Source organism: Rousettus aegyptiacus, unplaced genomic scaffold (genome assembly GCF_014176215.1).
Source record: "Rousettus aegyptiacus isolate mRouAeg1 unplaced genomic scaffold, mRouAeg1.p scaffold_m13_p_16, whole genome shotgun sequence".
Lineage (NCBI taxonomy): Eukaryota > Metazoa > Chordata > Mammalia > Chiroptera > Pteropodidae > Rousettus > Rousettus aegyptiacus.
Genome location: NW_023416291.1, coordinates 32,870,266 through 32,882,660, shown reverse-complemented (window position 1 = coordinate 32,882,660; position 12,395 = coordinate 32,870,266). Strand labels below are relative to the sequence as shown.

Below are 12,395 nucleotides of genomic sequence, written 5' to 3'. Positions count from 1 at the left end.
TTGCTCCTCATTGGTTTCTTGAGTATGTACTGTGTACCAGGCTTTGGGAACACAGCAGTGAATAGGACAGTCCAGGCCCCTGCCCCCCTGAGAGCCCCCAGTCTGTTGGGGGATGTTGACCACACCAGTGGTCAGTGCTGAGCACTCTGCCCACAGGATCCCGGTGGCATCTGGGGATACCAGGGCATCACGTCATGCCTTGTCTTTATTTCTGGTGTGTCCTATTTGGAGGATCCAGTAGGGGGCAATTTGGGGCACCTGCTTCTCCAGCACTGGGGACCTTGCTCCAGTGTCCAACTGTGATGTGATAAAGGCTTATGACTGATGAAGGGCGCTGCTCGGCCCCTCTCCTGCAGACGATCAAGCAGCTAGGAGAGAGGGGTAGAGCAAGTCAGCTCTGGTGCTCCCCTCCTCAGATTTCTACCATCTCAGGAAGCCGTAGCCCAGATGTTTAGGAAGATGCTGACTTAAATGTCCAGGGCACCCCAGTATGGCCAACATGGCTGAAATGCACACCTCCTATTCTGCCTTGAAGAAACTTATCTTTCCTTAGTGGCTTCATGGTTGTAAGTATGTCACAACCCAGGCCCCCAGGCTTCACAGCCCTTCCTCCAAGGCTGGCTCCTTCGAATACAGAAATAAGTTGATCCAAATTCATTGGCATACAGATCTGTGGTCCCCAGGGGAGCAGGAGGGATGTAGGGCAGATTAAAGAGGAGCAGGACACACGAGGAACAGGTATAGCCTCCATCGACCCAGAGCTGGTGAAAATCAGAAGAGTGTGATCTGGGGCAGGGATCCCCAGCTCCTGGGCTGAGGACAGGTATGGTCTGTGGCCTGTTAGGAACTGGGTTGCACAGCAGGAGGTGAGCAGCAGGCGAGTGAGCAAAGCTTCATCTGTATTTGCAGCCGCTCCGCAGCACTAGCATCATCAATCACCCCAGTGCCACCTCAGATCGTCAGGCATTAGATTCTCATAGGAGCACTGGTCTCTGGTGCCCAAAAGTTTGGGGACTGCTGAATTCTGGGGGTCCCAGAGTCAGTGGCCAGAGAACTTGGCTCTAAGTCAAATCTAGCAGAAAATTAAGTGGTTTGGGGAGGGCAGGAGGGAGTAGTCATTTTCTTGGTCCTTTAAATTTTCAAAACATTTTTTTCTTACTATAAAAATACCTCAAAATGAGAATTCTTCAAGTAGCAATTGTTTTTATAGTAGAACAATATAAGAGCAGGCTATCAGGAAAGAGAAAGATATTAAATATCACTCCTCTTGTTACATTTTGACTGGAATTAAATGAGACAGTGCACTTAAAGGGCTTAGACCTATTAAGGAACATTGCTCAATAAATATCATTCAATCCCTCTAGACTTTTCTACCCACATTTTAAAAACAGCAAAACAAACGTGGAATGCTATTGCTTTACAATCCTCTTTTTTTTCCCTTTTAAAAAATTTTAACTTTTCACTTCTTTTGAGTAGACTTTATTTTTCAGAGCTGTTTTAGGTTCACAGAAACACTGAGCAGAAGATAAAGAGATTTCCTGTACACCGCCTGCCCCTGCATGTGCACAGCCTCCCCCATTAGCAATATCGCCACCAGAGTTGTGCATATGTCACAACTGACGAACCTACACTGACATATCATTATCGACTAAAGTCCATAGTCTACATTAGGGTTCACTCTTGGCATTATACATTCTACGGCTCCTTAAAAGGTATCTCCCTTTTGGTATTATATAGAGTAGTTTCTCTGCCCTAAAAATCCTCTGTGCTCTGCCTGTTCACCCTTCCATCCCCTCCACTCCCTGACAACCGCAAAACCTTCTATTGTCTCCCTAGTTTTGACTTTTCCAGAATGTCGTATACTTAGAACCATACACCACGTAGCCTTTCCAGGTTGGCTTCTTTCACTCAGCAATATGACTGTAAGGTTCTTCCATGTCTTTTCATGGCTTAATAGCTCATTTCTTTTTAGTGCTAATATTCTGCCATCTCGATGCACCACCATTTGTTTATCCATTCACTTGCTGAAAGACATCTTAGTTGCTTCCAAGTTTTGGTAATTATGAATAAAGCTGCTGGAAATATCCACATACAGGTTTTTGTGTGGACATAAGTTTTCAACTCCATTAGGCAAATACCAAGGGGTCTGACTACTGGCAATCCACTTTTTTAAAAGCTTAGTAAAGCATTGAAAATATCCTTCTGTATCTTTAAACATTCTCCTACAATAGGGATCAGCAAACTATAGCCAGATGATAGATGATAGATAGATTAAATATATTTATAAACTTTAAAAATTATTTACTAATTGAGTGCAGCTTATTTTGAGCTATACTGGCAGAGCTGTTGTTATTCCAACCTACAACTTACAGCCTGCAAAGAGGCTTTTCAGAAAAAAAATTTGCCACTCCTTGTCCTACAGTATCATTTAAAATAACTGTCTAGAGTCTACAGCCATGCCACCCTGAACAAGCCCAATCCTGTCTGATCTCGGAAGCTAAGCAGGGTTGGGCCTGGTTTGTACTTGGATGGGAGACCGCCTAGGAAGATCAGGTGCTATAGGTGCATAGAAAATAGAAAAATAAGAGATTGTAAGCTGACAAGGTTCTTGCAATCTGTGAGGTCAACCAAGGCTTGCCTCGCCTAAAAAAAATAAATAAACAAACAAATAAATAAATAACTGTGTAGAGTCCCATTGCACGGCCATACCATGATTTACCTACCCGCTCTGTCTTATTGGTTGCTTCGGTTATTTTTGATGTTTCTCCTTACTGAACATTCCTGAATATCCTGGTACTGAGGCTAATATGTTACTGTTTTCCTTAGGCTGAATATCTAAAAATGGAAATTTAAGTAAAGTGGTTTTTTTCCCCATAAAACCCTTAAGGTTTAAAATAAGGGTTGCAAGTGTCCTCTTGCCACCTCCCTCCTTCCCCCCCCAAAAAAGTTTGTTACCTGGCAGCAATGTAGAGAATGTTTTTCCATGTCCTCATCAACACCAGGCATTATCATTTTCTAAATGATTTTGCTAATTTTATTGGTCTTCACGCTCCTCTTCCTTCTCCCAGGAGAGTTCTATTTGTATACAACTAACGGACTGCTCTTCCCATTCTGATTTCTGTTCTAAAGATGTCTGGCATGGTCCTCATTGGTCTGGGCACCTATGTCAGGTTCAGAGGGGCTGTCCTCACAAGGCTCCATCCTCAGGCTGTCCTTGGGCTGTCCTCCGCATACCCGTTCCACATTGGCTGCCTGTGTCCGGTAATGGGCTACATCACAGTGCTGCTTGACTTTGCTGGATAGGATGGAGCAACCTAAGAAAGCAGAGGCGCTCTCTTGTTCGTAAGTTGGATCCGCACACAGCCCCTAAAACTCTCCTTTCATGTTCAAATCTTTCACTACACTTGCTGCAAACCCTTCCGTCTCCTGTTTTACAGTGTTTATGGTGTCTCAATTGATGGCATCAATACATCTATCTTTTCCTTTATGTTGTGTCTCATTTAGAACTCCTTCTCTACCCGAGATCACAAATTACAGTCTACGTTTTCTTTCCATAGTTGTGATCTGCTTTCTCACTTCTAGCACTTTAGCCTTTGGGAGTTAATCATGTTTGTGGTGTGAGGTAGGGGTCTGATTTGACTTTTTCCCTGTTGGTGACATACTGTCCTTACTGAGTGGCCCCTCCAGTCTTCCTCTGTCTCTATGAGTTTCCATTGTGCTTGGGTCTGTTCTGGGCACATTGCTCTTTCCATCAGCCTGTGGGAATGGCCCCCACAAGCACAACACTGTAATCGTCATACGTGCACGAGTACATGTTCGAGTTCATGGGGCATGAAAGTTTCAAGCATGATCATGCAGACAGCATGTCGCAGATTTCAGATGTCTTATTCTCACACAAGCCTTGGCCAACAAGTCCCCAAAATCCAGTTCCCAGTTTCTCCATTCCCACCTCCCTTAGAATCTCATCTGAGCGGATGATCTCACCTTAAGAGTAATCTGTCTTCAGTGTGTTTGTTTTCCTTCCTCTAATGTGTTGCTACAAAACTCTGGTTATTGCAGTCCGGGGGTTTCTTACTCTAGTCACCATCTCCAGAGCATAGATGACCCCAACGGTCAAAAGCACCCGCCTTACCCTCCTCCTCTCTGAAGCACCATCATCTCCAATTTACTTTCTTAATTACCTCATTCAGCAAACATTTATTGGCGGGGCCCTGTGCCTGCAGTATTTCATTTTATCTTCAATATGATGTAGGCTCTGTTTTATCCATAGTTTAACTTGGAGGAATCAGAGTCCTCTCTCTCACACCCCACATCCAACTTATCAGCAAATTCAATCGGTTTTTCTGCATCTATCCCTCCAAAATTTCTGAGACCTCACTCTCAAAAGCGAAGGCCTTTTCATGGGTTTGGAAGCCACAGAAGATTCTGAGCAGAAGAGGGACTTGAGAGGCTCGGGTGCTCTCAGGCGCCCTCTGGTGGCTCTGGGGGAACTGTGGGGAGGGAGCAGGGGGAACTGTGCTGGTCCAGGTAGGAGGTGGTGTGCGCTGGATCTGGTGGGCCTGTGGAGGCGGTAAGAATTGGCAGGTTGGAGGTAGATTCTGAAGATAAAGCCACTAGGACTTGCTGATGCCTGGTTATCTCAGTCACCCAGAGGCAAGGAGATAGTAATATTGATGTTAATATTAATCCTCATAATCAGTTACATGACCACTTGTCTGAGGTCCCACAATTGCTAAGCCCTACACCTTATGAGCTATGGGGACCCTGAGGGTGTATCCCCTGCACTTTCCTGCCTCTTTGGGTCAAGGCCAGATAAATCCTGACACCGGCCAGTCTGGTGACTCAAAGCCTGAATTGTCAAGCAGGTCTTAACAACAACAATAATAATAGGCATAAATGGAAATAGATGCAAAGGAACCCAGGAGCTGACCACTTTGCTCCCATCTGGCCTCAAGAATCTCCACCAGACCCCCAGAGCCCCCTGGAGCTGGTCCCACCCCTACATTATACAGTTGGGGAAACTGAGGCCCAGGGAGGGAAGTGGTTTCTCATTGATGATAACTTAACGAACCCCTCTTTATTTGCCAAGTTTCCCACTGTTTTCCACAACATAAGTGAATTAATTGAGAATGTTAGTCCGCAAATGTTGATACTTTCCTCTTGGCACACACTGGCCTGTCACCTGTCCTCTTTCGTCAGCCCTCCCCCCACACTGGTGCATCTGAGGCTTCTCCTCCCCACTTCCTGTCTCTGCTCTGTCCTCCCCACTGCCCTCCACCTTCTCCCTGCTCCACCACTGCCATTGGCACACACAGAGACACCCATAAAGTGCATGGTATGAAATCAAGGTCCAGGTAGCTGCTCCCAAGAATACCTCACTGCTGGCAGATGAAAGGAAAAAACCCCTACCCCACTGGGTGTGTGTTCTTTCAAACTGGGGTAGTTATGTGGCCTGGGAGGAGACAGGGACTCATAGCAGGCCCCAGCCACCCCACCATGCCCACCCCCTCTGTGTCTTCCAGTGCTTCTTGGGCATGGTTGTTATTCTCACCCTGGAAATCACAGCCGCCACTGTGGTCCTTGCCTTCCTCCGATTCTAAATACAATGTTGCTTCTCCCTTTATGCATTAGAAATAAACAGAATCAAGAGAACCCCCTCCCCATCTGCCCCCCCCCCCCACCAGGAGGCAATCAGGCTCTGTGCTGCTGACTCTGCTGACAGAGATCAGGGATGGGATGAAAAGCCCAAATCCTCAGCCTCTGCCCATCCCCCATCCCCGGAAGCCCTGAAGAAACTAGCCAACATAATTTGACCATCTCCCCTGTATTTGGTGGTGAAGTGGTAAGAAGTAATGGGAAAAGCTGTAAAAGTTGTCGGGGCTTTGGAAATATGTTGAAAACAGGGCTATTTAGCAAAATCCATCAAAATGGCAAAGATGGATGCATTGACACAATCATCTCATTTTTAGGAATTATCCAAAGATTTGTTTGTTCAAGGGCAGAATGACACATGTAACAGGATGTGCAAAAGATTGCCTGGGCCTAGCGAGCACTGGTGGGGGCGGGGTTAGTTTATAATTGTCACAAAGGGGTCCGATGCTGATGAAAAGAAGGAAGAAGAAGGCCTTCTATGCCCGAGATGGTGCATTTCTCAGGATACAGTGAGGTCCGCGTTTGAAGCTCCCCAGAGATGAACTCCGAGGCAAGAATTCCAAAGTTCCTGGTTTATTTTAAGCTGATATCAAGAAGGACCCGTGGGGGATGGGGAGGTGAGGCAGGGAAGTGAATGCACTCCATGAAAGGGGACATCGCGGGCAGCTGGGCTCAGTTCTGCTGGGGGACATCTGGGACACGTGGCAGAGCGTGCACCTGCTTTTCCGCTCCAGCGGGGAGGGAACTGCAGTATGATCCATCGCCTTCCATCAGTCATAGCTCGAACTCTGCTCCTGGGCACATGTGGCTGAGAGGCCACAGAGAGCCCTCGGTTGCTGGCAGTAGGAAGCCAAGCACAGTTTGCACAAAATGACAAAGGCCACCAGGATGCAAGCAGGGCACCAAGAGCAATTGCTACTCTTGTTGAGAACAGCTAGATGCAGAACGAGAGTAGTATAAAGCAAGGAGAAAAATAATAGAATATACTTTGCTTTGACACACATAGAATATCTCTTCTGGGACACAGGAAACAGTGACAGTCGTCACCGTGGAGTGGGAGGATCTGTTGGCTGGGACAAAAAGGTGGGAGAGAAACTTTTCATGGTCTACCCTTCTGTGCTTTGTGAATTTTGAACCATGTGACTATATCACCTCTTTGGGGAATTTTTTTTTTTAATTTAGACCTTTATTTAAAAAATAAAAGATTAAATTTACCCTTTTTATGTGCAGAGAGAGAGATTCAGTTGCTAAAGATGATATTCAAGTCTTTAATCAATTTACAGCCAAATGAGTGGGGGTGTGTAGGGAGCGTGTGGGAGGTTGGAAAGAGCAGATGATTCAAACTCGGTTGTGATGGGTACAAACAGATGCACTGGGCTTGAGACCACGCTCTTCCCATGTCCCTCCTTCTGGGGCGATGGTAGCCTGAGTTTGTCGCCCTCCAGCGCAGACCCAGGCTGAGGGGAGGGACTACAACGGGAAACCCCCATCTCCCTGCTCTGCCCCCAAGAAATCTCACCTTGCTCTTTTGTGTATTCATGGTTTCCTGTTTCATTGAGGTTGAAGAAGTGGCCCTGGAGCACAACTTCATGACCCTGAGGAAAAATTTTAGAGGTTACAATGAGCCAGATGATAATTCCATGGAATGGAACTTAGTCATGGAGAAGGTGAGATTCACATCTTTTTTAAAAATAATTTTTAATTTTTCAGTTATAGTTGGCATACAACATTATATTAGTTTCAGGTGTGCAACACAGTGTTTGGACATTTCTATAACTTATAAAGTGAATACTCCAATAAATATAGTACCCATGTGACACCACGCATACTTATTACCCTATGTATTCCCTATGTTGTATTTCACATCCCCGTGACTATTTTGTAACTTCTTAATCCCTTCACTTTTTCACCCAGGCCTCAACTTCTCTCCCATCTGAGAACCATCAAAATATTCTCTGTATCTTGAGTTTGTCTCTGTTTTGTTTGTTTTGTTTTTGGATTCTATATATAAGTGAAATCATAAGATATTTGTCTTTCTCTGTCAGACTTATTTCACTCACCATAATACCCTCTAGGTCTATCTATGTTGCAGATGGCAATATTTCATTCTTTTTTTATGGTTGAATAATATTCCATTGTATATATGTACCATTTCTTCTTTATCCATTCATCTGTTGATGGACCCTTAGGTTGTTTCCCTATCTTGGCTATTGTAAATAATGTTGCTATGAACATATAAATGCATATGTCTTTTCAAATTAGTGTTTTCGATTTCTTCAAATAAATACTCACAAGTGGGATTACTGGGCCCTTCTTTGTCTCTTGTTATAGCATTTGTTTTAAAGTCTACTTTTCCAAAAAAATTTAAAAAATAAACAAAATTATAAAATAAAGTCTACTTTTCTGGTATAAGCATTGCTACCCCAGTTTTTTTCTTTTTTGTTTCCGTTTCCATGAAATATCTTTTTCCATCCCTTTATTTTCAGTCTGTGTGTGTCTTTTGATCTGAAGTGAGTCTCTTGTAAACAGCATATGTAAGGGTCTTGTTTTGTCATCCACTCAGCCACTCTGTGTCTTTTGATTGGAACATTTAATCCATTTACATTTAAAGTAATTGTTGCTAGAGGTTTCTGGCCAAGATGGCGAAATAGGTAAATGCTGTGCTGCTTCCTCCTGTGACCATCTCAACATTACAACTAAAGAACAACTACAATTGAAAAAGAAGTCTTATAACTAAGGACATACAGAAGAAGCCACATTAAGACTCTGGAAATACTGAACAGAACATTTGAAAAAAAAAGTAATTGTTGATAGATATGTAGTTATTGCCATTTTGTTATTCACATTTTTAATCTTTTATTCTTCTTCTTTAAGAAGTCTCTTTAACATCTCTTGTAATACCGGTTTGGTGATGATGAACTCTTTTAGATTTTCTTGCTCTGGGAAGCTCTTTATCTGTCCTTCGATTCCAAATGATAGCTCTGCTGGGTAGAGTAATCTTGGTTGTAGGTCCTTGCTTTTCATCTCTGAATATTTTGTGCCAATCCCTTCTGGCCCTCAAAGTTTCTGTTCAGAAATCAGTCTTATGGGTGCTCCCTTGTAGATAACTTTCTCATGCTACTTTAAAGATTCTCTTTGTCTTTAACCTTTGGCATTTTAATTATGACATGTCTTGGTATGGACCTCTTTGGATTCATCTTGTTTGGGACTCTCTGTGCTTCCTGGACTTCTATGTTTATTTCCTTTACCAGGTTAGGGAAGTCTTCAATTATTATTTCTTCAAATAGGTTTTCAATTCCTTGTTCTCCCGCTTCTCCTTCTGGTACCTCTAGGATGTGAATGTGGTATGTTCGATGTTGTTCCAGAGGCTCCTTAAACCATCCTCATTTTGGGGGGTTCTTTTTTCTTGTTGCTGTTATGATTGTTTCCACTACCTTATCTTCCAAATCACTGATTTGATCCTCTGTTTCATGTGAGCTACTGTTGATCCCCTCTAAGGTATTCTTCATTTCAGTCATTGTAGTCTTCATTTCTGACTGGTTCTTTTTTGTTTCCTATCTCCATTTTTATGTTTCCTATCTCTTTGTTAAAATTCTCACTGAGAACACTGAGCATCCTTATAACCAATGTTTTGAACTCTGCATTTGGTAGATTGCCTGTCTCCATTTTATTTAGTTATTTTTCTGTAGCTTTGTTCTGTTCTTTCATTTGGAATATGTTTCTTTGTCTCCTCATTTTTGCTGCCTCCTTGTGTTTGTTTCTATGTATTAGGTAGGGCTGCTCTGTCTCCCAGGCTTGGCCGAGTGGCCGTATGCAGTAGGTGCCTATAGGGTTCAGAGACACAATCTCCCTGATCACCTGAGCTGGGTGTTCTAGTTGTGTCCCTTGTAGGGGTTGTGTGTGCCCTCTTATTGTAGTTGACCCTTGATTGCTGTTGGTACAATAATGGGAGGGTATGACCCTCAGGCTGATTGATTATGAGGACTGGCCATGACTACAATGGAAGAGCTGTTGTGCAGGGGCTGACCCTGTGGAGCAGGGCTCTGATGCCTGTCAAATCTGTCCTCTGGGTGTGTCATTTGTGGACGTAGTTGAGTGGTGCTCTGAAGTTGACCACCTGGTGTGTTTGTTCTTGGGACTCTTGGGAGGAGCTCAGGTGCAGGCCAAGGTCAACCACTGCCTGTGCCCTGCTGGGGGCCACTTAGTATGAGCTACAAAGTGATATGCAGATGATTGCTGCATGTACAGGGTTTTGAGGTGCCTGGGAAAAGCTAAACTGTGAACCAAGGCTGACTGCCATTAGTGCCAGGCTTGGGGCTGCTTAGTAAAAAGTACAGGGCACACTGAGGCCAGACGCTGCTTGTTTGGGGCTTGTGTACCTTTGAGAGATTTTAGAAGAACCTCCAGCATAAGCTAAGACAGGCCATTGGTATGGAAAAGCCACTGGAAGCATCTGGGTGGGCTCTCAAGTTGGGTGAGGTGGCATCTCAGGGAGTTACAAGAGCAGGAGGACCAGTGTTAGCCAGGGTGATAGAGACTCAGATATGGCTGCTGCCTGTGTCTGCATCCTGGGTGAGGGGAGGGCCTAACAAAGGAACAATGGCCTCTGCCGGCACTTGTCTGGGAGGAAGATGCCCCTCCAGCCCTGACCCTGAAACCAGGCAATTCGATTCCTCCCTGTATGTCCCTGGAGCCTTTTGAGCTGCCTGCCACTCTAGCACTGGAGCTCAGAGTGAGTCCATCAGCGAGTGAGTCTGTGTGCGGCCCCTTTAAGAGGAACGCTTGCATCTCTAGTTGCCCTCCGCCTCATTTAATTGGTCTCCACTGGTTTCGACAGCTAGAGGTCATAAGGATTTCTCTTCCTGGCTCTGAATTCCTGGGCTGGGGAGCCTAGAGTTCGGCTGGGACCCTTGCTTCTAAGGGAGGACCTCTCCAGCCAAGATATCCCTCCTGCCACATGTGTTGACGGGACTAGCCCATTCCATGTTTCCACCCCTTCGACCAGTCTCAGTGTGGCTTCTTCTGTATACCCTTAGTTATAGAACTTCTGTCGGCTAGACTTCAGGTGATTCTCAGTGATGGTCGTTCTGTAGTTTAGTTGTAAGTTTGATTTGGTCATTACAGGAGGCAAGCACAGCATTTTCCTACTTCACCATCTTGACTGGAAGCCCACATCTTTTTTTAATGTGGTAAAATACACATAACATGGAATTTACCATTTTAACCATTTTTAAGTCTCCAGTTCAGTGGCATTAAGCACATTTACATTGTTGTGCACCCGTCACCACCATTCATCTTCAGAACTTTTTCATCTTCCCCAGATGAAACTCTGTCCCCATTAAACACTCACTCCCCATTCCCCTGCCCCAACCCCAGGCACCCACCCTTCTACTTTGTGTCTCTATGAATCTGGCTCCTCTAGGAACCTCCTATAACTGGAGTCATACAGTAATTGTCCTTTTGTGACTGGCTTATTTCACTCAGCATGTCTTCATGGTTCATTCATGTTGTAGGAGGTGTCAGAATTTCCTTTCATTTTAAGGCTGAAAAATATTCCACTGTATGAGTAGACCACATCTTGTTTATCCAGTCATCCATTGATGGACACTTGACCTGGTCCCGCCTTATGGCTATTGTGAACAATGAACATGGATGTGCAAATCCTGCATGAGTGTTCAAGATTCTGCTTTCAGTTTTTTCAGGTAAACACCCAAAAGTGGAATTGCTGGATCATATGGTAATTCTATGCTTAATTTGTTGAGGAATTTCCACATCGTTTTCCACAGCGGTTGCATCATTTTATAGCAAAGCGCAAGGGTTTCAGTTTCTCCACAGCCTAACTATTTTCTTTTTTTTTTTTTTTTTTTTTTTTTTTTTTTTGTAGTAGCCACTTGCAAGAGTGTTTAAGGTACTGGACTGATCTCCATGTGTCATTTCAGCTACTGGGGCAAGCAGTTGAATAGGGTCTCTGAGGCCTGTTCTTATGCTTCATTTTCCTCACCTATGAAACAGAGAAAAGAAGTACTCACCTCATGGGACCATAGTGAGACATGAGTGAGATAATATATGTAAATGGCTGAGAAGACACTGGATACATATTAGCCCTTCCATTCATATGTAAAGAGCACTGAGAAATAATTAACAGTTACTGAATGCTGGCTCTGTGACAGGCCACTGTTGTGTACCTCATATAGATTGTTTCTCTTCTTAATCCACACAAAAATTTTGTGAAGGAGATCCACTTGGTCACATTTACAGTTGGGGAAACTAAGGCAAAGAAATGAGTAGTGACTTCTTCAAGGTCATGCAGCTAGTAATACCTCGAGACATCAGGCTGTACACTTAATCACCACAGCTGGATGTCAGCACAGACAGATACAGGGCTGTTGTGGGGTATGTGTGTGTAGGGAGAATGAGGAGGCCAGGAAGATGCTGGAGCATTTGGGGGACCATCAAGTGAAAAGGAGCCAATGTTTTGTTCCTTCATCCTCCCTGAATCTAAAAGCAGTTTGGGTGACCTGAAAGGCACGGGTAGTGATGAGGCCCTGGAGTCTATGAGCCCCTAACTGGATCCTGCCTGCTTTGATATTTATATCTTTAGGGCTGTTTTCCCAAGCTCCAGAAAATAATCAAGACTCGGAGCTCCGACCTGAGTGGGGGCTCACTGGGGCAGCAGTGATACAGGTGAGGTCCAGTCCCTTTGGGACACGCTGAGCTCTTTTATTGAGCACTGATTGTGTTCT

The 12,395-nt window shown here is 44.4% G+C and overlaps 1 protein-coding gene and 1 pseudogene across 1 annotated transcript; both read left to right on the top strand.

The window, feature by feature from the left end:
• Nucleotides 1-499: 499 nt before the first annotated feature.
• Nucleotides 500-12,331, top strand: TSPAN16 (tetraspanin 16). The gene is given in 5 exon segments (XM_036233343.1): nt 500-537; nt 539-566; nt 3,130-3,342; nt 7,212-7,319; nt 12,254-12,331. Coding segments are annotated over 5 exon segments (465 nt in total).
• LOC118612574 lies at nt 2,447-2,565 on the top strand (annotated as a pseudogene).
• Nucleotides 12,332-12,395: the final 64 nt, after the last annotated feature.